The sequence below is a fragment of the Pipistrellus kuhlii genome, unplaced genomic scaffold, assembly GCF_014108245.1.
Source record: "Pipistrellus kuhlii isolate mPipKuh1 unplaced genomic scaffold, mPipKuh1.p scaffold_m20_p_4, whole genome shotgun sequence".
In the NCBI taxonomy this organism is placed as follows: Eukaryota; Metazoa; Chordata; class Mammalia; order Chiroptera; family Vespertilionidae; genus Pipistrellus; species Pipistrellus kuhlii.
Window position 1 is genome coordinate 4,258,849 of NW_023425540.1, and position 23,173 is coordinate 4,282,021.

General features: G+C 46.5%; 1 protein-coding gene across 1 annotated transcript in view; it reads left to right on the forward strand.

Annotated features, from left to right (window-relative positions):
• Positions 1-23,173, forward strand: part of SPEF2 (sperm flagellar 2) — a 122,672-nt gene that overhangs the window by 97,750 nt on the left and 1,749 nt on the right. Inside the window, exons 31-36 of the mRNA XM_045571538.1 lie at positions 5,954-6,060; positions 6,690-6,872; positions 10,769-10,861; positions 13,177-13,356; positions 16,793-17,029; positions 17,192-17,314. Of these exons, the coding sequence (XP_045427494.1) occupies positions 5,954-6,060; positions 6,690-6,872; positions 10,769-10,861; positions 13,177-13,356; positions 16,793-17,029; positions 17,192-17,314 (923 nt within the window). The remainder of the gene's footprint in view (positions 1-5,953; positions 6,061-6,689; positions 6,873-10,768; positions 10,862-13,176; positions 13,357-16,792; positions 17,030-17,191; positions 17,315-23,173) is intronic.

A 23,173-nucleotide genomic window follows, 5' to 3' on the forward strand; every position in this document is an offset into this window, starting at 1 on the left:
ACAAATCCTCACAAAGGAGACCTTTGGGGGAAGGAAAGCATGAGGCTGAATTCCAGCTGCTTTACAAAACCACCTGACGGGCCCCAAAGCCTGAGGCCCTTTTGTAACAAGGAGGCTGTGCGGCTGCCAGAGAAACTCTGGAGAGAAGAGACATCCATGGCAGATTTAAAATATATATATATTTCAGAAAAAGAGAGGAAGAAGGAGAGAGAGAGAGAGAGAGACATCAATGATGAGAGAGAATTGTTGATCAGCTGCCTCCTGCACACCCCCTACTGGGGATCAAGCCCACACCCAGGCTGTGCCCTGACCAGGAACTGAACCTTGACCTCCTCGTTCATGGGTTGACACTCAACCACTGAGTCATACCAGTTGGGGCCACTGCTGTGCATGCATGCCCTCTTGTTATTTTTTTCTCACCATTAAAGGAAGTGATAGCAAAAGCAGTGTCCCTGTAATGCATGGATAAATGATTCTGGAAATGAAGAGACACCCATGACAATGAAGTGGGTAAATATGGGGGGGGGGGGGTGTTGTGAAGTAGGACTGCCCAATAGTGAACCCCAATTCCACCTCCATGAGCACTGTGACCCTAGACAAATCAAGTAACCTCTCTGTGCCTTGGTTCTTTGCCCATAAAATGGCGATCATAGTAATGAGTCAATTTTCTATGTCATAAAGTAAGGAGACTGTATATCAGGATTAGATTACATAAGCCATTGAAAGCACTAACCAGGATGCCTGGTCAGTAGTCAGCACGCACTTCGGCTTTTTCCAGAAATACTGAGGCAGTGCGGGGGGCAGGCACTAAGCACAACCGGGGGTAGACTCTGGCGGACACTAACAACCATGTGGAGCTGTTTTAAAGGCAGGGACCCTGCAGGCCATCCGAGTCGAGTCACCGAAACACAGAGAAAAATGTGGACGCTTGGCCACTACCTTCCGAAGAAGAACAATCCATTTTTGAGAATCTGGCTAAAAAAAAAAAAAGACTCGTGGCTTGTATATGATGAGATCCTAAAGCTTATGTTCTGCGTCCTGTGGCACTGACAACTTTAGGGCTGGGTTTCTCAGAGCACAGCATCTCCACACAGCATCTCAGAGCACAGCATCCCACACAGCATCCCGGCACAGCATCTCCACACAGCATCTCAGAGCACAGCATCCCACACAGCATCCCGGCACAGCATCTCCACACAGCATCTCAGAGCACAGCATGCCGGCACAGCATCCCACACAGCATCCCGGCACAGCATCTCCACACAGCATCTCAGAGCACAACATCCCAGCTCAGCATCCCAGCACAGCATCCCGGCACAGCATCCAGCACAGCATCGGGCACAGCATCCAGCACAGCATCCCGGCACAGCATCCCCACACAGCATCTCAGAGCACAGCATCCCAGCTCAGCATCCCGGCACAGCATCCAGCACAGCATCTCAGAGCACTGCATCCCACACAGCATCCCGGCACAGCATCTCCACACAGCATCTCAGAGCACAGCATCCCGGCACAGCATCCCGGCACAGCATGCCGGCACAGCATCCCACACAGCATCCCGGCACAGCATCTCCACACAGCATCTCAGAGCACAACATCCCAGCTCAGCATCCCAGCACAGCATCCCGGCACAGCATCCAGCACAGCATCCGGCACAGCATCCAGCACAGCATCCCGGCACAGCATCCCCACACAGCATCTCAGAGCACAGCATCCCAGCTCAGCATCCCGGCATAGCATCCCGGCACAGCATCTCAGCATGGCTCAGGCCAGGCCTTCACTGATGGGAGCAGCAGATGGTCCTCTCGTGAACAGAGCCCCCAAGGAGCTGGCAGTGGGGACCACGAGCCCAGTAAGCCTGGGCGAGTCCAGAACTTGCTCTGATCCTGCCATGCTATCACCAAGACCCTACGCCCGCTCCGAGATTCTATTTGGATGTGCAAGCTGGTTGATATGAAGGGTGTCGATATTGGCCCCCATTCTGAGCTAACACATCAGAACATTCACATATTGTATTGGTAAAGGAGATCGGGGATCTGAGAGAGAAACTAGAGAGAAGTGAGTTGTCCTCTGTCCTCGGGGATGGGCTCTCAGCCAGAGCGACGGAGGACGCTGAACTCGTCTATGTGCAGTTTGCACAGGGAAGGCGCTCTGCCAGCTCGTTGGGGTACAAACAGCAGAAAGAAGGATCCTCTGACCATCAGAACTGCCACTGAGAAAATTCTAGAGAGAAATCCTCAGCTTGGGCTGTCGGACCCAGACTGGGCCAGGAAGCTGGCTGGTTTGGGAAGTGATGGTGCTCTGGCTCAGGGGGAGAAAACAGCGGGTGGCCCTGCCTTTAAGAGAAATCCAGCCACGCGTGCTGGCTGTGTGTTGCTGAGCACATCACCTTGAACTCTCACAAGGCGGAGTTCACAAGCGGTCCCCTGTGTCAGAGACCTCCTCCACAGCGCCTGTCACTTCTACCAAGTTCACTGCCACCTAAGAGCCTCCTGGTAACTGCTCTCAGAGGCCTTCACCTTCATCCTGCGATGCCTCCGAGGGTCGGAGGCAGGAATGGCTGCAGGATGACAGGCAGACCTCCACACCTCTCCCAAGGGATACCCTGCAACTGTCCAGCAACGGTGTTCAACTAACACGCTTAGTTTTTCAGAATAATGGAAATATTTTTATTGAGCAATTCAAAATGATACTTTTGAGAAAGATAGACCAGTCTTTTATTCCCCACCTGTGTTACAGACAGGAGGGAACAGAAGTCATACCGGTCGTGAGAGAGCCCAAGGACTTGCAGGGTTCCTTTTCCTAATAGACATCGTTAGCTTTGTTCCTTTCCTGGTGGATGTCATTCATGAGCTTAGCATCCTGTCCCATGTCAGCCAAAGCGAAAATGCTTCAATCACAGGGGTACTTGTTACCTTGGAGTCAACGTGGGAAATGCTCTGAGCGTGTCAGACATCAGATGAGGTGAGGGGTCGGGGATGACCTCTTGGGACACCATTGGCCAGGAGCTTTTCCATGTAACGGCCATGTGGGCATTTTGATTCTCCCAGCCCAGGGCCAGGAGAACTGGGGTGGCTTCAGGCGCACACGTTCATGGTAACTGCCTCAAAGGAAAGGAAACTTTTCTACTTTTCTGGGGTGAGAAACACTGTTCTGACACATCTTGTCAGGAGGCTGCGAGGCTGTTTCAAAGATGCCAGCCACGATGTAGTGAAGGCAGAGTGACTGGAAGCTTTAAATCGCAGCCTGCAAAGATCAGTCAAGGAACCTGTATACGCTGACTCTGAACCTACTGTTCTTTGATCGTCTGCTTGAGTGTTTTCTCTAGAAGTAACTTTTCGTTTGCATACTGATGGCAGAATTCGGAGATAAAGAGGTGTCTGTCCTGATGGCACATTATGGACCAGTATTGGCAGCTGCCAATGTGCAAATCAATGAAGTGCCCACTGCGTGGAGCGTGCTGAAATTAGAGACTTACGTTGGGTGAGCATCAGCAAACTAGCGGATCCTTACAAACATTAGAGTAAAACTTGGGAGTCTCAACCTTGCACATTTTCACTCTCCCTCCTAGGTTACAGGACAACCACGAATTGACCTGAGATGATGTGCCTTAGGCTTCCATATACAGATATCCAAATACCCTGACCACAGTGGACCTTGTGCTCACCCTCCCAGCAAACTCAGCAGGGCTTTTGTCAGAGGCATGCCAAGGTCAAGGCTGATGGCATGTCAGATCTCCTGACTACTCAACCGAATTCTCCAGACATTAATAGTGTTGACCTCAGGAAAGCTAGCCATTTATGGAATAAGAGAATGCTATCTTCAGCTGGTGACACAAGACCTAACTTGGATTGCTCATCCAACTCAGGAAGCCATGATGAAAGTAACTAGTAATATGACAAATGTTGACTTCATCTTTGATCATAGCAGAAACAAAAAAAATTATTATCGAGCCCAAAATATAAAAGTCAAACCATCACCAGTCTTCGCATCAAAGACAAAAGGCATTTGGTATCTCCCATACATGCACACTGAAAATCCAAAACTTGGTTTTCCAATACCACTCTGATTCTCCTTGTATCTTCACACATTCTTTCACAGTCTTTGAGTGGAGGTGTCTATTTCTAAGCAATGGTGTTATTTTGATGCTATCTTTCTGAGAGTTGTGTGGACAGATCATATCACTGTATGCCTTGGTCATTTAAGTAACAGGATAAATATTAAAATGGTTTTTTACAGTTCACACTAATGTCCCCAGGTAAAGAGTTCCTATGTAACTAGAAGTATTGTCATGCATCCATGGCCAGTGTGGCTCAGTTGGTTGGAGTGTCCTCCTGTGAACCAAAAGGTTGTAGTTTTAATCCCCAGGTCCAGGCTCGCCTCATTGGGAGGCGATCAATCAGTGTTTCTCTCTCTCTCTCTCTCTCTCTCTCTCTCTCTCTCTCTCTCTCTCTCTCTCTCTCGTCCCCTCCCCCCTCCCCCCCTTTCCTCCCTTTCTCCTCCCGCCTTTCCTTCCCCTCTGAAAAACTGTATTGTCTTGCAACACTTTGCTTGTACCATAGCTATTAGAGACAGTGGAAATATTTTCTACATCTACCAGAATTTTTAAGTATTTTGAGCCTCTTCATGGTTTCAAAAGAGGTTTTTTATGGTTTTATATTGAGAAACATGAATGTTTATTTCTAAGTTACCTGAAAACCAATGTGATATCATGTAAAGATTGTTTACCTTGAAAAGTATTCTCATCTCTATAAAATTGAATATTCAGGTTTGATTTTAAAAAAGATAAAGAATTTACTTCTGAACAACCAGCTGGATGGCCAGTCAAATCAAAGAAAATCATATTCTGCTCTTGCTCCCCAGAAAATTACAGTCCAAATCTCAAAATTGTAGATTTGGTTTGAGCCACTGAAATTTTGCATGATTACTGCATGCTGCTGAAGGTTAAAGGAGATGACAAAGTTTATTTTGGACTTTTATAAATGCTAAAAATTTAGTAGTAAACAGAAAATTCGAGATGCTATGTCTACAGCTTTCATTCTTTTTGTTTCTAAAAAAGAATGGCCATCCACTCTGGACCTGAAAGACACCGATACATGCAGAAGTCTCTTCAGCTCTAGCTTTCCTATCTCTTTTAAATGCATGTGCGTACAATTTAAAATGAGAAACCAACTAAGCAAACATCATTGCTGGACAGGGTAAAATAAATTAGTATATAAGAGCAAAGCATTGAAAGGTTAGTAGTAATCTTTTTAAAATTCTTTGATGCCCTGGTTGGTTTGGCTCAATGGATAGAGCAGGAGTCTGTGGACTGAGGGGTCCTGGTTTGATTCCAGCCAATGGCACATGCCAGGATTGTGGGCTCAATTCCCAGTGGGGGGCATCCAGGAGGCAGCCAATCAATGGCTTTCTTTCATCATTGATGTTTCTGCCTCTCTCTTCCTCTCCCTTCCTCTCTAAAATCAATAAAATATATATATTTTTAAATTCTTTGAAATAGTGAGCCAATTTTATGATGGAGTTAACATTTCAATCCAATAATTTAATAATTCAAATCTCCTTACATTTATAAAAACAAATATATTCTGATCTAAAGAGTGAAGTGAGGATAAGTGTGCTAACTTGATCATTGTGGTGGTTTGCATGCCTTTTAATCATCTTTATCCCATATTTTCTGCAATATTTTGCTCTTGAATCCTACTGTATAATAGAAAAGCTTATGTATTTTTAAAAATTCAACCGATTCCGAGTAAAAGGTAAAAAAAGAAAAAGAAAAAGAAAAGCCCTCCAAACTAAAATATGAAGCCCCAGGGAAGAAATAATGGGAGAGCATCAGAAAATGGATTGTTATTTTTATAATGTCTTCTGCTTCTCTAAAGGTTATTGTTTTAAATAATGCGAATAAAGTGATTCCGCACCACATGACTGAGAAATATGTTCCACTGTGTTCCAGGCATCATAGGAAACAAACTGTTCATGGACATCCTTCTGGACTTGGTGACACTGAACCTGGGGACCAACAGCCTTCCCAACAGTTGGATGCACCTCACTCAGCCTGAAGTAAGCACCCATTGTGTTCGGGTTTCAAAGCTCTGGGAATTTTTACTTGATCAATAAGTCAATAGTTTTAAGAATAGCCAGTTACTCGTGCAGCATCTGACATTTAGTAGGCAACCAGTAAAAATTGAATTTTTGATGGACAAATGTAAGACACATGCTCAGTCTTGGAAGAAGCAATGAGAATGCTGACAGTCAATGAAACATGACTGAGCCCCTGAGGCTCAGCTGCTAAGCTTGTGGCCATTGCCACCTGATAGGCCAATCCTAACTAGTAAAAGTAGATGTTTCTGGCAGTTCTTGCTTTTCATCTTCCTCTGTTTCTCAAGAATGTGTCAGAAGACAGAGTGATTAAGGAGTATTTAACTGCATGCCTTGCACAGCCCCTTTATCACTTTCTCCCTCCTCTGTTGAAAACGTGCAAAGTTAACTGGGACACACGTATACATTCTCAGAACGGTAAGCAGAAACCCAAATGTCAAAGATTCGGAAGGTGAAACGCTCTCCAGGTGATGACTTGTGTAGAGTGGCTGAAACCCTTCACCCAAATCTCTTACCAAGACCCCTGGGCAGATAGAGCATCACCCTAGAATCATACAAACATTCCAATGACATATCCTGTTTTCTTCCAGTTTCAGGAGTTGACATCTTTAATAACAGTGAACTCAGAGCTGGTGGACTGGCGGAAATTCCTGTTAGTGACCTCGCTGCCATGGCCCATCCCCCTGGAGGAGGAGCTGCTGGAGACCCTGCAGAGGTTCAAGGCCATAGACGAGGAGCAGACGGGCAGCGTCACTTACGAGCAGTACATGCAGGTGGCTAGCGACTCCCAGTTCCCACACCACTTTCGGCCTAAGAAGGCGAATGTGACTGGGACCCTTTACCAGAGCAATGCTGGTCAAAGGGGGCAGAGTCCAGATTGCGGAGGAGTGAGGGAACAGTGAGGTCTGTAGGATGAACGTAAGAAAAAACTCATTTTTGAGAAGTGTGAGTAAGGAAGGAGTGAGAGTGCAATCCCATTCCTGAGAAGGGCCTGCATGGCTCAGTGCCTGCCTGGAATCCAATTCCCCCTGCTGCTGACCAGCTCACACTGAGGGCAGACAGAGATGTCCACGCTTGTAAGGTGCTCATTTTGAAAAAAATGATACCCTGGGTGCCCGGGTCTCAGGTGCATGCTGCCACTGAAAGGTCCCCTCCTCCCGCTTCTTTCCTCCCGCAATGTACGCCAGCAGCTGCGTTCTCACGCGCTCCCCACTGAGCCAGGGGGAGGAGCACTCCCGCCATAAGAAGAGTCCTCCAGGCCGAGCAGACCAGCTCCGGAGACTAGGCTCTGACTTACGTCCCAAGTAGAGCCATTTAGGAATCCTGAGCCGGCTGTCCCAGGCCTACACCTTGGGAAGGTGATTTTCATCTCTTTGGCTCAAGACTTCTCACAGTGCGCACTGCGCAGCCACCCGCCTTCCCTGCTTACAGTGCGTGCCCGTCACACAGGATATGGACTTAAACATCCTTTCTCACAGACGTGAGATGAGCAAAGGGTGTTAGCCACTTTTACCCAAGTCCCGAGCCAAAACCGGAGAGCCCCTTTACCAAAGGCGTGCGTTTCTTAGCCAAAGCTGGCTGCGGCCTTTGGGGAAACAGAGAAATGCTTTCTTGGGCCCGTTTCAGTTGGTTTCTGAAGTCTACCCTCTCCTCTTGCCCCCACAATTCCCATTCCTAGGGAGCCCCGGAACAACGAGGCCATCTGGGGAAGCCCCTGGACCATCCCACATCCTGACTTCTACAGATTCCCAACGCTCCCCGGCTCCCCAAAAGCATGGGGACTGTCTAACAGCTTCTAGGGCAAAACTCTGCAAGATGTATTGCACAGGCCACGTGATGGCCGGGAAAGAGTGCAGGACCCCTCTTTTCTGGGACATAAAGGCTCTCTCCTCGGCTGTTTATTTTGTCTGTTGTCTTTCTTTTCTTCTGACGAACTGCGCGTTCACCACAGCAGCCACATGAGAGCGTGCTGACTTCCCGGCTCTTAGGATGGAAGGAGACACGAGGTTTGTGAGGTCAGGGCCCTGCGCCCCGGCTCAGCCTTGCATGCGAGCATGAAAGCCCGCTCACCCTGAGCTCCCCGCAGCCCTGCAGCCACCGCCACACGCCCGCCTCTGTCATGTGTGCATGTGCAGTTACTCTCGTGTTCAGCTCTGTGACGGTCAGCTCTGTGACGGTCAGCTCTCACTCCTGCTCCCGGGAAGCATTCACGTTACCCGCAGGCTTCATGCCTCAGGCGGCCTCGGGCCCAGCAGGGCGGTCATTCTTGTTTAAGGAGAGGCACTGGAAGACCAAATCCTCTGGCCATATTTTGGCAAGAGAGTTCCAAGGCATTTCCATGTTTAAGGAGGGCAGGTTGTGGTGGCCTGAACCTCGCTTTATCTATTTCAGCCCTGCTCTACCGGTTCAGGTCAGCATTTCATGTAGTCAAAGTTTTCATGGGTGATTTGTTTTTGTTTTTGTTTTGAGTGGTTGTTTTTTTTAAATATACTTTATTGATTTTTTTTACAGAGAGGGATAGAGAGTTAGAAACACCCATGAGAGAGAATCCTCTGTCAGCTGCCTCTTGGGATGTGCCCGCAACCAAGGTACATGCCCTTGACTGGAATCAAACCCAGGACTTTTCAGTCCACAGGCCGACACTCTATCCACTGAGCCAAACCGGTTTTGGCCATGGGTGACTTTTTTTAACAACATACGTTGTTTTCCAATTAGGTTATTTTGTTCTTTCTAATGTGGCTCTCTTGTGTGTGAAACTTTTTTTTAATCTTCACCCAAGGATATGCAGTTGTTTTTACATTACGTTTTGGAGAGAGGAAGGGAGGAAGGCATGAGAGAGACCACTGATCGGCGGCCTAACCAGAGGTGCCCCGACCTGGGATCCACCTGAAACCCAGGGGTGCACTCTGACTGGGAATCCAATCGGCGACCTTTCGGTGCACGGCACAATGCTCCCAGCAGCTGGGCCACACTGGCCAGGGCATGTGTGAGGCATTTGAGACAGTTTTGTAGTTTCTGAGATGCTATTAATGTTTGGAAAACTAATCTAAATGAACCATCGGTTTTACAAATTAAGGAAGATTCCTGTGCACAGAAACCGTCGGATGTGGAGTTGAGAGTTGGTTGAGCGATGGGGGAAAGGGTAGGGATCCTAGCTCTGTTTCTCTATTTCCACTCTGAGTTGGAATTTTACTATTACTATTTCCTTTTTATTGCATGGATTTTACTATTTTTACTATTTCCTCTTAATTGCATGTATTCAGCAATTTGATTGTTATGTTCCTCACGTAGTTATTTGTCTGCTTGGGGTTCATTGAGCTTCTTGAACCTGTGGGTTTTTTCGTTTTTGTTTAATTTAGAGAAATTTCAAGATATTTCCCCAAATATTATTTTATGCACTCTCTGCTTTCTCAAAATCCAGTCACATGTTTATTGTCCCACAGGTACCGATGCTTAGCTCGGTTTTCGCAGTCTCCCTTCCTGTACTTTATTTCCTATTCATTTCTGTTTCTGTGTCTTCAAGTTCACTGATTATTTCCTCTGCCACATCAACCCTAATATTAACACCATCCCGTGGATGTTTCATTTCAGGCATTGTACTTTTTATTTCTCAGGTTGGGTTTATTTAATTTCTTATATTTCTTCCTTCATTATGTGCATGTTTTTCCTCCACGACCTTGAACAAGTGAAATATAGTTATAGTCACTAAGTGAATGTAGCCTTGTCTGTTCATTCTATGTTTCATTTCTGTGTTTGTTCATCTTTTTTGATTGATGTTTCTCCTGGCTACAAGTCGTATTTTCTAGCTTTTCTTGCATGCCGAGTAACTTTATATTGGATGCCAGGTAGTGTGAATTTTATGTTGTTGGGTGCCCAGTTTTGTATGCAGAGATATTACCTGAGTCAGTTTTATCATTTCAAGGTTACATTAAGATTTGTAAAGCTGTGTCAAAAAGAAAGTAGAGAATGGTCTGAGCAGAGACTGATATGACAAGATGAAAGTTGTGAGAAGGTTGATGTGGTTGCATGGTGCAACTAAAACAAATAAGAGGGTGACTGGACACACAGCCAGCTCCGAGGTGACGGGGGGAGCCTGTGAGGGAGTAATGAGGTTCCACACCAGTATGGCAGCCGTGGAAATGGAGAGATGGGCAAGACATTGCCAAATGGGAATCCAGGGATTTCATAACCGGTGTCAGATACTGGCTGAGAAACAGCAAGGTCAGTCAAAAGCAGGCCTTTGAGCTCTTGAGTCAGCCAGTCAGTTACTCAACAAAGACTTTCCAGAACCAACAATGGGCTCAGAGAACAGACACCAACTCAGACAGGGTGTGTGGAAGGCGAGCTTCTGTCACTGTCCCCTCCAAAATATTGCGTGTGAGCAAAATCTAGGGCAGTGACCTGCAAGCTTCATCGCATGTTCCAAATTCAAACACAGGATTTTCATTTGTAAATGAAATATTATAGACATTATTACATTTTGAAAAATAAAAATTACAAATGATGATCAAAACATATACCAATGTTAGTTCTAGTATTTGCTCCTGCATCGCCAAGGTTTCTCCAGCCCACTTCTGACACCTGCACAAGGTGAGCTCAGTCTCTGTGGCATTTAGTGAAACAATTATATCTCAGCATGTTACATTAATGATTTTTATTTTTATTGTAGGCTGGTCTGTGGTTTACAGAGGATGAAGATATAAAAGTTCCAGAAAATCCTATTGAACCGCTGCCATTCAATAGACTGGAGCATCTCATACAGGTAATTACTGAGCTCTTTTAAAAAAGTTAATACTTTGCCCTGACTGGGCGGCTCCGTTGTTTGGAGCATCAGCTCATACACCAAAATGTTGCAGGTTTGATTCCCTGTCAGGACATATTACCTAGACTGTGGATTTGATTCCCAGACAAGGTGTGTAAGAGAGGCAACTAATCTAAATTTCTTTCTGGCATCAATGTCTCTCTCTCTCTCTCTCTCTCTCTCAAACCAACAAAAACATATCCTTGTCCTGGCTGGGTTGGCTCAGTGGATAGAGCATTGGCCTGAGGATTGCAGGGTCCCAGGTTCAATTCCTGCTCAGGGCACATGCCTGGGTTGCTGGCTCAATCCCCAGTAGGGGTGTGCAGGAGGCAGCTGATCGATGACTCTCTCATCATTGATGTTTCTATTTCTCTCTCCCTCTCCCTCTCTCTCTGAAATCAATATATATATATATATATATATATATATATATATATATTTTTTAAACCACATCCTTGAGTGAGGACTTTTTTTAATTGAGTATTTTGACACTGATCAATTTCTTTGTCTTTTCCTCCACTTGTGTAGTTTCTTTTAGACACCACTGCCACCCTGCCATTCCGCTGCTCCATCCGCCAGGGACAGACTCACACTCACTAAGTCACTAAGTGGCAGCACGGAGGAGTCTGGGGAGGAGGCAGGCCCCCCCCCTCGATAGAATCCCGCTGTTGACCCTCTAGGTGATCTTGGACCAGTCCCACCACCTCTCTGGCTCCTCTCCTCTCACCTGTCAGATAAGCTAAGATGTTAGTCACCACATTTGTCTCTAAGTGCTCTTCCAATTCAAAAAGCTTAGGATGGAAACGGCCATTTTACCTGTATATGTCTTCATTAATTTCTTTCTGATTTTGACTAACATGGTACAACATACCAACAGTTTGCATGTGGTATTGGTCATGGCCCATTGGATTTTCATTATTACCTAAAAAATATCAAGAGTAACTATTGATTCTAGTACTATAATGATAGTGGTAATACACTGATGATAATAATAGAGTAATGCTGTTACCTTCTATTCCTGAGGACAGCCATACCTTAAAATCTAACACGACTCTGATTACATTGTAAATGTTGAAAATATGAAAATATGCCAAATTCAATAAGCTAGGGGAGAAGTGTTGGGGGGTAGATGCAAACACCACAGCAAACTGTGTAGATCGATTATTCCATTTCCAGCCAACCGTGAGTCCGAAATTGCCGAGCAAAATTGAACATGACTCCAATTATAACCTCAAATGAGCAATTTCCTTCATTGAATGCCATATTTGAGCACCTCTGGAAGGAGAGAGGGCCCGGGAATTACCAGGAGCCTGAGACGGGCGGCACTTTCAGGGGCAGCTTTCTGTTTGGGTTTTTCGTGTGTTTTACAACGGGACCCTGGGGGGCGGAGGTCATTTCTTAAAGCTTCTGTATTTCCAACAGATTCTCCAGGTCACTGTTTGCACGTGTGTGAGAAGAGCCAGGCACTTCCCCAAACAGGTCCAATGGGTCTTAGGTGTGGCCTGTGGGTCCCAGGCCATAGCGTCAGCTTTGCAGGTCCCCAGAGGGGGTTAGATTCCCGTACCAGCTCCTCATGCTGCCAAATGCACAAGAGCTGGCCGCCTCCTCGGGCCTCAGCATGAGAGGGAGACTTAGCAAACAATGCCCCTCAGTGGGGAGCGCACTCTCTCCCTGGAGGGGAGCCAGGAGTCCCGTTACTGTCAGAGGATTACTAAGTATGAGGTCAGAGCAAGGTGGGCCTGTCTAAAGGTTTTAATGGCGACAGTCCCAGTGGCCTTGGGCATAGTTGGCCCCCACTTTCTCCACCCCACACAGAGAAGGGCAGAGAGGGGTGTACCGGAAGCTTCATGCTCAGGACTTGGGGCCCAGTTTGTCAGGGTGGTGCTGAGCCCAGACCGAGGGATCCTTGTTCGTGGGTTCCCTTTTCCTACTTGATGTGTGGTCCCCACCATCTTGATTAGCACATTTTCCCCCCTAAATATGTTAATGCCATTGGTCCCCACCATCTAGATTAGCACATTTCCCCCTAAATATATTAATGCCATACAGTTTCCTTTACCATTAGAATTCCAAGCCCTACTTTTTATGGGTCTTTAAATGTTACTTAGCATATTCTTCATTTACTATCACTCATGATACGTTAGTTTTACTGATTGTGTCCTCAGAAAGTGACCGTTTCCACAGCTGCTGGGGAGAGGGCGTCCACGTGCCCTGTCCACCGGCTAACAGCCAGAGTGCGTGCCATTGATGTTTGGCTGACATCTTTGTGTGCACAGTTCTTCTTCAGGCTCTTCGCCGACCCTGAGACAGAGCCACCGCTGCTTGACTACACACAGATGCTGCTTTACTTTGCCTGCCACCCAAACCCTGAGGAAGGGGTATACAGGGCCCTCAGTGTGGCCATTGGGACGCACATCTACCAGCCATTCGAACTGGTTCCTCTTCCTGTAGACCAGGTAATTGAGTTCCAGAAATGGACCAGCCCTGGGGTCTGGAGGGGGTGCCAGCAGGTCCTGCACGTCTAACAAAGACTGTGTTCTTATCCTTTCCATATTTTCCTGGGTAACTAACACAACCAAGTTGCACATACTAGGTCTTCATTCAGCCTTATTCAGTTGGACCCCACTGTCCAAAAAAAAAAAAAAAATGCTTTTGTAAGTCAACATTTGCTCAAAGTTTCTTGGCAGAATCAAAGTTTTCTCTGTATAGGACAGCCTTTCTTTTGCATGAAGTGTTAATTCTGATAAATGAGAAAGAACTGGGTCTGCCCAATTTATTTTGAATGCTTTATGGAAATTCTATGTAAAACCCATCTAGACTTTAGACACAGCCCACGTGTGTGACGTTGGTAGTGTTTCAGGTCAAGGCGCAGCCGCCCGAAAACCCAGGCGCTTTGTGTCACCTGCATCCAGGGACAGAGAAGCTTAACATCAAACAAAACCCCTCATTCCCCTTAGATTTCTAAGGCATTGGCATCAGGTGAAAATGCCCCAGGCCAGGGTACTAATTCATCTCCTTACTACGTATCCATTGACATGGCTTTTGAGGCTTGCCCTGGTCTTTTGAGGATGCATCATGAGGACTCTCATGATGGAATGTTTCTTCTGTTCTTCCTCGGTGGTCTCTCTGTGGAGAGAATATAAACAGAGGCCCGGAGAAGGTGGGGAGCCTGGCTGATCTCTGAGAGAACAGCATTTCAAGTGAAGGCAGCAGTAAATGTGAAAACCCTAAAGTGGGGTCACGCCTGGTGTATTCCAAGCAGCAGAGAGTCAGCCGTTGTAGTTGGAGAGGAGTGAGCTGGGAGAGTGGTTGGAAAGGAAAGTGGGGGAGAGAGCTCAGAGGGCTTGGCAGGTCCTACCAAGAGATGGGACCAGAAGTCATTGGAGTGTGGCCATCTGACTGGCAATGTGTGGCCCTCCCGGGCTGCGGTGTTGAGACCAGACTGCAGGGAGCAGTTGTTGGGGGGGCAAAAGAGGCAAGAAGGAGAGCTTGTTATTCAGGAAGGCGGTTGCTTATCCATGGAATCCTTTTGCTAAGTTATTTCCACCTTGATTTGGGGACATGTTAACCCAAAGTAGCTGCCACATAGCAAGTATTCAACTGTTTGTACACATGGCAAGAAAGAAGGGAAGAAGAGAGAGGTGAAGGAATAGAACCCGGTCTCCAAGATAAAGCAGAGGAGAGCAGCTATTCCAGGTAGAGACAATAACAGGATCCGTGAGGCTGCAAGGAGCCAGAGACCTGGAGAAATGATGCCCATGCTAGAGCTGTTGGGTAGCAGCCAAGCCAGCTAGCAGGGCAGAATCCCTTCTATCCCTGAATCACCCATTCAGAGTCAGCTACTGCCCCACCCAGGAAGTACTCCGCTGGGGGGCTTCTCTCAAGAGCTCTCTGAAAACCCAAGGACGCAGCACCTCAACTGACCCACAACCAGGGAACAGCGGAGTGACCCGGGAGGAGCCAGGGATGGAATGCCCGTGTTCCACACCACGTGGGCTGGCCAGTTCCTGGCTGGAGTGAACCCAAGGAGGTTTGACATGGAGGACCCACCCCCTCCCTCCTTCTTGCTCACCCCTGTCCTGCCATCCTGCATCCCATGATGCGGCTCTGTCCCTACGCCCTTTCCAACACTGTTCTAGTTACCTGGCAATCTCATCCCAGGAAGCCATCATGAGCCTCCTCAGAAATCACACCTCCAGCAGATTCATGGCCACTCCCAAAGCACTGAATCAGAGCTCTGCTTTCGCTTTCCACATAAACAACGAGAAACCTCCCGGATATGTCAGCTTTTCTCACTCTGCTTCTGAGACGCAGGCTGTTCTCGTTAATGTGGCCCAGACCTCCTGTTTAAACCCCTTTTTCCTGGGTAATTTAAAAGACATGCAAGAGCAGAGCATGAATGAGTATGCCCTCGTCCCAGTGAAACTGAAGTAAGTTGACAGGTAGGAAAATGGTTCATTCTGACCCAGGCGGTGTGGGGTTATGATGTTGGAATTGAGTAACCAGTCAGCTTGAATCTCCCAGAGTTTGCAAGTCTTGTTAAAGCATCTTGGCAGAGCCTGGGAGGCCCTGAGGTTGGAAACTCACACATTTTAATTCCATTTGGCTCTGTGATGCTTTGCCCATATTGGTCCTGTTAGTGACCTGCTCCACCCTGAGATGCAGGAATGAGCTGATTGCATATAGAAATGAGTGGTCTGGCACCATTGCAGAGACAGCATCTGCTGGGAGGCCTCCAGGCTGCCTCTGGGCATTTGCCAGGTGTGACATAGCATTTGCTAGGGCCACAAGCTGATGACCATGTGACTCACACAGAATTTTGATGCCACTAGTAACTGCTCATTCAGACGCACCAGCTCTTCTCCTCTCCCGCCTCCTGGCTTTGATCACGCACCTCCATTAAAAACCAAACCGTGGTTTTTCCAAGATGTGAGTTGAAGAAGGTCCTTTCTATTGTACATACCCTGCAGGTCCTAGATACTCTGGTCCCAATCTCAGCCTCTCTCTCCTCTCCTTTCCCTCTGAACCACTAATTCCATTCTGTCCCAACCCTTAGATAGCAGAAATAGCAAAAATGTTAAAAGCATCCTCGGACACTAATAAGTTAAGGGTTAAACTGTTACCCTTTAGCTAAAATCAAAAAATGATTTATCCCTGCCGATTGTGTCAGGCCTTGGGCACGCTGGTCCCTCTGCATGGAGACAGTGCGCAGAGACCAGCTTCCTTCTCTCTCTATGTGGTATCGCCTGCTCCTCTCACCTGGCTGGTCATTGGCTCACCCACAGGCTCTGTGGAATGTGTCCACACACACCTTTGCTGCATCTGAATAGGCATTCACTCATTCTTCCCTCGCTCAGCAGGCGGTTCCACATCTCTAAGATCCTTTCACTCTGCTAGGGAATGAGTGATGGGCAGCCGCTGTGATGATGTCCAGGCTTCCTAGGTGGAGAAAGGCAAGTCTCACATTTCTGCCCTGGAGCATTTCAGCTGTTCAAAATGAAGAAGAGGATGGATGGATGGATGGGTGGATGGATAAATAGATGTGCTTAATTCCAAAATCTTCATCTGATAGAAAATTATGTCTCTCTCTCTCTCTCTCTCTCTCTCTCTCTCTCTCTCTCTCTCTCTCTCTCTCTCTCCCTCCTTCCCTCCCTCCCTCCTTTCATCTCTCCTCTCAGTTAGATTTAATTGCCAACAGACCTGGGCTAAGATTTGGACGTGATTTTCAGCATATTCTCTTCTTGACTTTGTCTACGTAGTCTGTGGTAGGCACTATCTATTCCATGGCAAAAAAAAAAAAAAAAAAAAGTGACAAAGTTGGTGCTTTTTCAATGCCTCTGTTACTGGGAAGAATTCAGTCTGACTCCATGTTCTCTTCATTTATTTGTGCAGAGCTACTTCTTTACTGAGGAGAGTCTACTTCGGGACTATTCTGGAACAGAGAACTTCTTTGATGCATTAAGGGTTTCCAGAGAGGAAAGTGAGGAAAAGGAACGAGAAATTCCTGAAAATCCCAACACTGAAAAGATTTCTTTGGAAACGCTGCTCAACGTGTTCCGAGGACAAAACAAAGCCCAGGACGCCGACAGATTTGCCTTCCACCTGAAGGCAGAGAACACCTACTTAGAGGTTGGTGAGACGGCAAAGGAAGCAGCTTGTGCATAAGAAAAATTGCCCCGAGTTGAAGCCTATTTTATGGAATTTCTTTATTAAGTAAAAAAAAAACAAAAAAACACTTTTTAACATTTGCAGAATTGTAAAATGAATTACGTTTTTTGGTTTTTTTTTAAGAACTTCATAAAAGTATTTGAGGACCTGGGTGCCAAGAATCTGGAGCCGATCGAAGTCGCAGTTCTTTTGAAGCATCCTTTTATTCAAGATCTGATTTCAAGCTATCCAGGCTATAAGATCCCTGTGAGTACTACTCAGAGGCATCCTCGTTTGGCTGAGCTCAGGTTGGAGAGTAGTGGGACATTCAGATGTGGACTAGCAGGAAGGGGGAAGAAGCTGGACTCAGCCAGACAGGGTCTGGAGAAGCTGAGCTGGGAATGGCATCTGACCAGAGAGACCAGCCTACAATACTCCAGGGCAGCAGGCCAGGCACAGTTAGATAGCTATTGGTATAGGGGTCTCTTAGTACTATAGATAGTACCCTTCTATGCTAGGGATAGTATGAGAAATACTAGGGATAATACTCTCAGTGTAATAGACTACTGGGGTAGCACTCTCGGTGCTATGGGTAGTACTAGAAATACTAAGGGTAGAACTCTGGGTGCTGTGGATAGTACTAGAATTGCTAAGAGATAGTACTAGAAATACTAGGGGTAGTACTCAGTACTATGGACAGTACTAGATATACTAGGGGTAGTATTCTCAGTATAATGGATGATACTAGAAATACTAGAAACTAGATGGTACTAGAAATACTAGGGATAGAAATCTCAATACTACAGGTAGTACTAGAGATACTAGGGGTAGTACTCTCAGTGCTATGTCTAACACTAGAAATATGAAGGATAATATTCTCAGCACTATAGATAGTACTATAACTACAAGGGATAATGCTCTCAGTACTATAGATAATACTAGCAATACTAGGGATAGTACTCTCAGTGTTATGGATAGTACTAGAAGCATTAGGGGTAGTACTCTCAGTACTGTGGATGGTACTAAAAACACAAGGGGCAGTACTCTCAGTACTGTGGATGTTTCTAGAAACACGAGTGGTAGTACTCTCAGTACTGTGGAACTGCCTCATCAGGACCATAGAACTACATTGGATCTAAAACAGAAGGCTGGAGGTAGATGATAGTTAAAGCCAGATGGATGCCAGCATTTGTGTTCTGGGTAATTCTCGCCACCTAATGACCCTAGCCTGTGACTGAAAAGTAGGGAGAATAAATCCCCCCTTGCCAAAGAGAAGTAAAACCATGATCCCCAGCCAAGAGCTGACATAGCCATGGTACACATTGCCCACGTAATACACACAGTCACCGTGCCTGGGAAAGATTGGGTGCCAGTTCCATCCAGGAAACAGTGTTCAGGATGGGGAAACTGTGGATGAAACCCATAAAGACTGGACCATCCAGCAGAAAGAAGGAATTGCGGCACCTCAGAACTCACTCAGTAACCAAGCAACTCTCAACTCCACGCGCTGAACGTACCCCCACCGTGGCCAGCCCCTGCTCGCCAACAGCAAGGGGAGGAGGACAGAGGCTGGCCCCTTTCAGGGTGTGGCAGGTGGCTGCGACCTCTCACACATGTGAAGCTCTCCTATTTGGCTCCTGCTGGTTGTTTATTGGATGAAAATATTTCACTGAGCTTAAGATACAGGCACGTTAGCTTTGGTCAAATACAGGGGAGATAAGATGCACTTCTCTTCACTTCTCGGTGATAACTACCTTCGCCCAGAAATGGGACTATCCAGACTTAAATATCTTTGTCTCTAAATTGGTGATGCTTTCTCAAACAAATATTACTTATGTTAGTAATCATGGAAGTGGGTCCCTAACAAGCCAGCAGTAAAGCATGATGATAGCATTCAGGAACATAGGCTCTGGAATCAGAAAGTCCTGGGACTGAGTCTGGGTCCACCACTCCCTAGAACCAGACTTTAACTCTCTCTTGGTCCTGGCTTCCTGGTCTGTTCAGTGAGGATAACAGCCATTCTACTTAAAGGGTTGCAGTGAGGATTCAATGAGATTACGCAGCTGAAGCACTTGCCATGGTATCTGACGCACAGCAAGCACTACAGAAATGATGGCTGTTGTAATGACTAGTCAACACCCAGTGCTCACTGCTGATGCCGGTCATGTAAGGACCCATGAGCACCCAGCTCACTGCTGCTCCCAAGCAATACACTTCTGTTCGCAAGAGAATTTTTTCACACAGGAATCCCATGAGAATGATATAAGGTGAACCACCCAAATGCACAATTATAAGAATTCAAAACATAGTTGCCTTCTTGGATGTGTGTGCTAGACAGCGAGTCCTTAAAGATGGCCAGGGTTTTGGAAAGTGGAGGGAGAGGAAGGGTGTCCACCTGGCTTTTGCTGTGGAGTGGAGCGAGGGCAGCCTCCCAGGTGAGAGGAGAGGCCTGGGCAAAGGTGTGGAGAGGAATGCAGGGAAGGAGCAGGAGCAGGAGCCTGGCCTGCTGACAGGCGTTGGTGAAGGGCTTAGTGATGCCATCGGGCAGTAAGATCGGAGCCATAAGATGGGGCCAGATTGCAAAGGTCCCAGAGGACACCCGGAGAAATTCGGATTTGATTTGAAATGCGATGGAGAGTGCATATAGGCTTCTGAGCAGGGTTGTGAAAGGGCATTAATTTCCTCATCCCTGTGTGTTTCTTTGTCTTAACCACAGCATGTCATTATGCCTCTACATCTTATAGGGCCCTTTTAAGAATTAATTGTGTCACTTTCTTTAAATAGGTCTGAGATATTTGGAAACACAGTTATTCTAAGTTATTCACACATCCCACAAACATCTGCTGTTTGCACTGAAACTAGCATGCTGTGTGTCACTTTCAGAGTCTTCTATTTTATTCCTTCACTAGAAGCCCAGTGTATGAAGATTTGTGCAAGAATGGGCCTTTCTTTCCCTGGCTGTTGGCACTGCCTTTCTGCTCCTGCCCTGGAGCTAGCTCTTTCTGCTCTGGCACCACTCCAGCCCCACCTTTCCACGCTGCCCAGAGGCCCTGAGTGGCTGGGACCGTGCAGAACACCTATGTCCTGCCCAGCCCCCAGTCATCGGCACCTGCATATGCAAATTAACCTGCCATTTTTGTTGGATTAATTTGCATGCTCACTCCTGATTGGCTGGTGGGTGTTGTGAAGGTACAGTCAATTTGCATCTTTCTTTGTTATTAGTGTAGATTAGTACAGGGCACTTTCTTCCCCACTTCAGTTTAGGGGGACATAGGTCAGTACGCCCCTAGAATTAGTGGGAACAGAGCACACCAGAACTAGAAAAAGGAGCAGTGAGAAAGAATGAGTAAGTGTCACACACAGTATGGGGCAGTCATCAGCTATGGGGATCTGTCCCCATTTTCCCCTCTTGTTAGACATCCTTCTGGGTACGGTGGGTTCAGAAGCCTATGACTTTAGGCTGCATTTCACCACATGTTTCGTCCACGTTTCAGGGAGCGGCCCTTTTATTTTGAATCAGCAAAAAGGTTTTTCAAAACCCCTTGGCATTGTGGACAATTGGATTCATCTCCTATTGCCAAGAATAAGTAGGAACATAAAATGATAACACAGGTATCCCGGATGAAAGAAAAACTCACTGCGAAGTCAGGACCACTTGCGATCACCCCTAATCTTGCCAAATGACTGGCCACCATGGTGGTTATCTTGCAGAGAAGAGCTAGTCCTCACTTTGCAGAAAAAAGAACACAGCCCACAGTGCTGCCTCAGAGAGCCAGCCTCTGGGGAGGTGCCCTCACTCCTGGGGAGCTGGCCACCAGGAGGCTCTTTTTAACATGGTACCTTCCTCATCTGGAGGGAGTTTCATCAGTTTGCAGCCTCTTCCAATGAAGTCCTGCTGGAATCTTGGACAGCTCGGTTCCTCTTTGCACAGGGCTGTCTCCCTTGTGGCAGCAATCTAACATTTGGGGCCTTACCCACTGTGTTCCACCTCAATATATTGACACCCAAACTACCTCCACACCTTCCCCAGTCCCCCCTGGCTGAGGGAATCTGCCCCCAGTGACCTGGCTTCCAGCACCAGGTGGCCTGACGCTCCAATAGCAGAAAGAGAGTTTGTCTGTCAACCAGTCGTCAGTCTGTTCAGTTTTGTTTCCTCACTGCCAGGGTGCTTTTGCTAAGTCAGTTCCCTCACCTCTCCTCTCCTTGACCTTCACATCTCCTCAAGGTCACTCCACTGAGGCATCTAAGGAGTCAGTGGGCCACCACCATCAGGACTCACTCACGATTGCAAATCAAGGGGAGTTGAGCCTGCCACCTGAAAGGGCTTAATTCTGATATTCTAAAATGATGGAAGTCTCCTTTCCAGTAACATGCTCTATTCTCACTTTCACTAAGCAGAAAAGGAAAGATAGAGAAAGAGAGAGAGAATAAGAAGGGAGGGTAGGGAATGAAAGAGAGGGGCAGAGAGAAGGAGGGATGGAGAGAGGGAGAGAAGGAGGAAGAAAAGAGAGAAACAGGAGGGAGGGAAGGAGAAAAGAGAGAGAGAGAGAGAGAGAGACAGAGAGAGAGAGAGAGAGAGAGAGAGAGAGAGAGAAGAGAAGAGAGAGAAGAGAAGAGAAGAGAAGGAAGGAAGGAAGGAAGGAAGGAAGGAAGGAAGGAAGGAAAGAAGGAAGGAAGGAAGGAAGGAAAGAAGCAAAGAAGCAAAGAAGCAAAGAAGGAAGGAGGGAATGAAGATAGAAATGAAAAGAAAGAAGACTCTGAAGACTCAGGCATAGGTCTTATCATCATTTTTGCTCCAGATATCCATGTACAACTAAGTAGATCGCATTTTGAAATGAACTTTAACCACAGTGGTGTTATTTGAAGATTTCTCAAGATAAGTAGAACAAGCTAGAGTGTGGTTTTTCAGGTTACAATGTTTGCTCTTATAAACTGTGGGAAGGGGAAGGTTGTTGCCTAACAGCTCTGTTGGGCAACAGCTCAGTTTACAAAGTTCGTGTTTGAGAGCAGCAACATTTTAAAAGTGCATATTTAGAAACCAAGTACACATAATTATTTTCATATGCTTTATTTTTCTCCTGCTGGGATTGGCCTGGCTTTGCGATTAGGAGAGCAGACTCGGGACCACACTGATTGAAACCAATCCGTGCGTGGGGTTCATACCAACCAATTGTGTGATCTAGGGCAAGTGACCTCATGATGTCTTGGTTTCCCATCTGTAAAATAGGGTTAATTATTCACACAAGGTTCTTGTATGGATTAAATTACTTAATCCTATCTAATAAAGGAGAAACATGCAAATTGACTACATCTCCAATAAGCCCACAAGCCACACCTACCAGCCAATCAGGAGCAAGTATGCAAATTAATCCGACCAAGTTAGCGTTAATTTGCATACCCAGGCGCAGAGCAAAGACTGAAGACAGCGTAGAAGGAAGCCAAGCGCTGCAGAAGGGAGCAAAGCTGCAGAGAAGCAAGCGAGCTGGGTGGTAGAGAAGTCTGGGAAGCAGGCGGGGTGGTGGAGATGCCGTAGGAAGCCCTATTCTTGCAGGAATCTTCCTGCAACAGGCATCTAGTCTATATAAAAAAGTGCTTGGCAGCTATAAATCCCTCAGTAAATGCTAGCTATTAGCTATTATCAGTGGGTAATTGCACGGAAAATGTTTCTCAGCTATGGAAACGCTATGTGTGGGAGAACTAATAAGCTGGCACCTCCCCTCTTGAATTCAGTGTCCACACTTGGAGAGAAGGAAAGTGGTCCCTAGTTCAAGGCCCTGGAGACAAAGATTCAAGACCAGGAACACGCGTGTGGAAAATATCTACATGGAAAATTCAGATTTTTATGTGGGATTTTATAGTTGTTTGAGTAGAGTCCCTTATTTTACCTCTGCTTTCATAGATCTGATACAAAAAGTAAGCTTCCTAAATCATTAAGAAAATGCTTTGGTGAAATGTGGCAAGACCAATGAGAGCATTGTGCCTTGGTTATTAGCTAGTGGAGTCCATTAATTTCCTCTGACAAATATATTTACAAATTCAAGCGAACACACGACTTTCTATACAAACCTAACAGATGTCATTTCTTATCATGAACACGTGCTGAGTATATGTAAATTTCTTTTAACT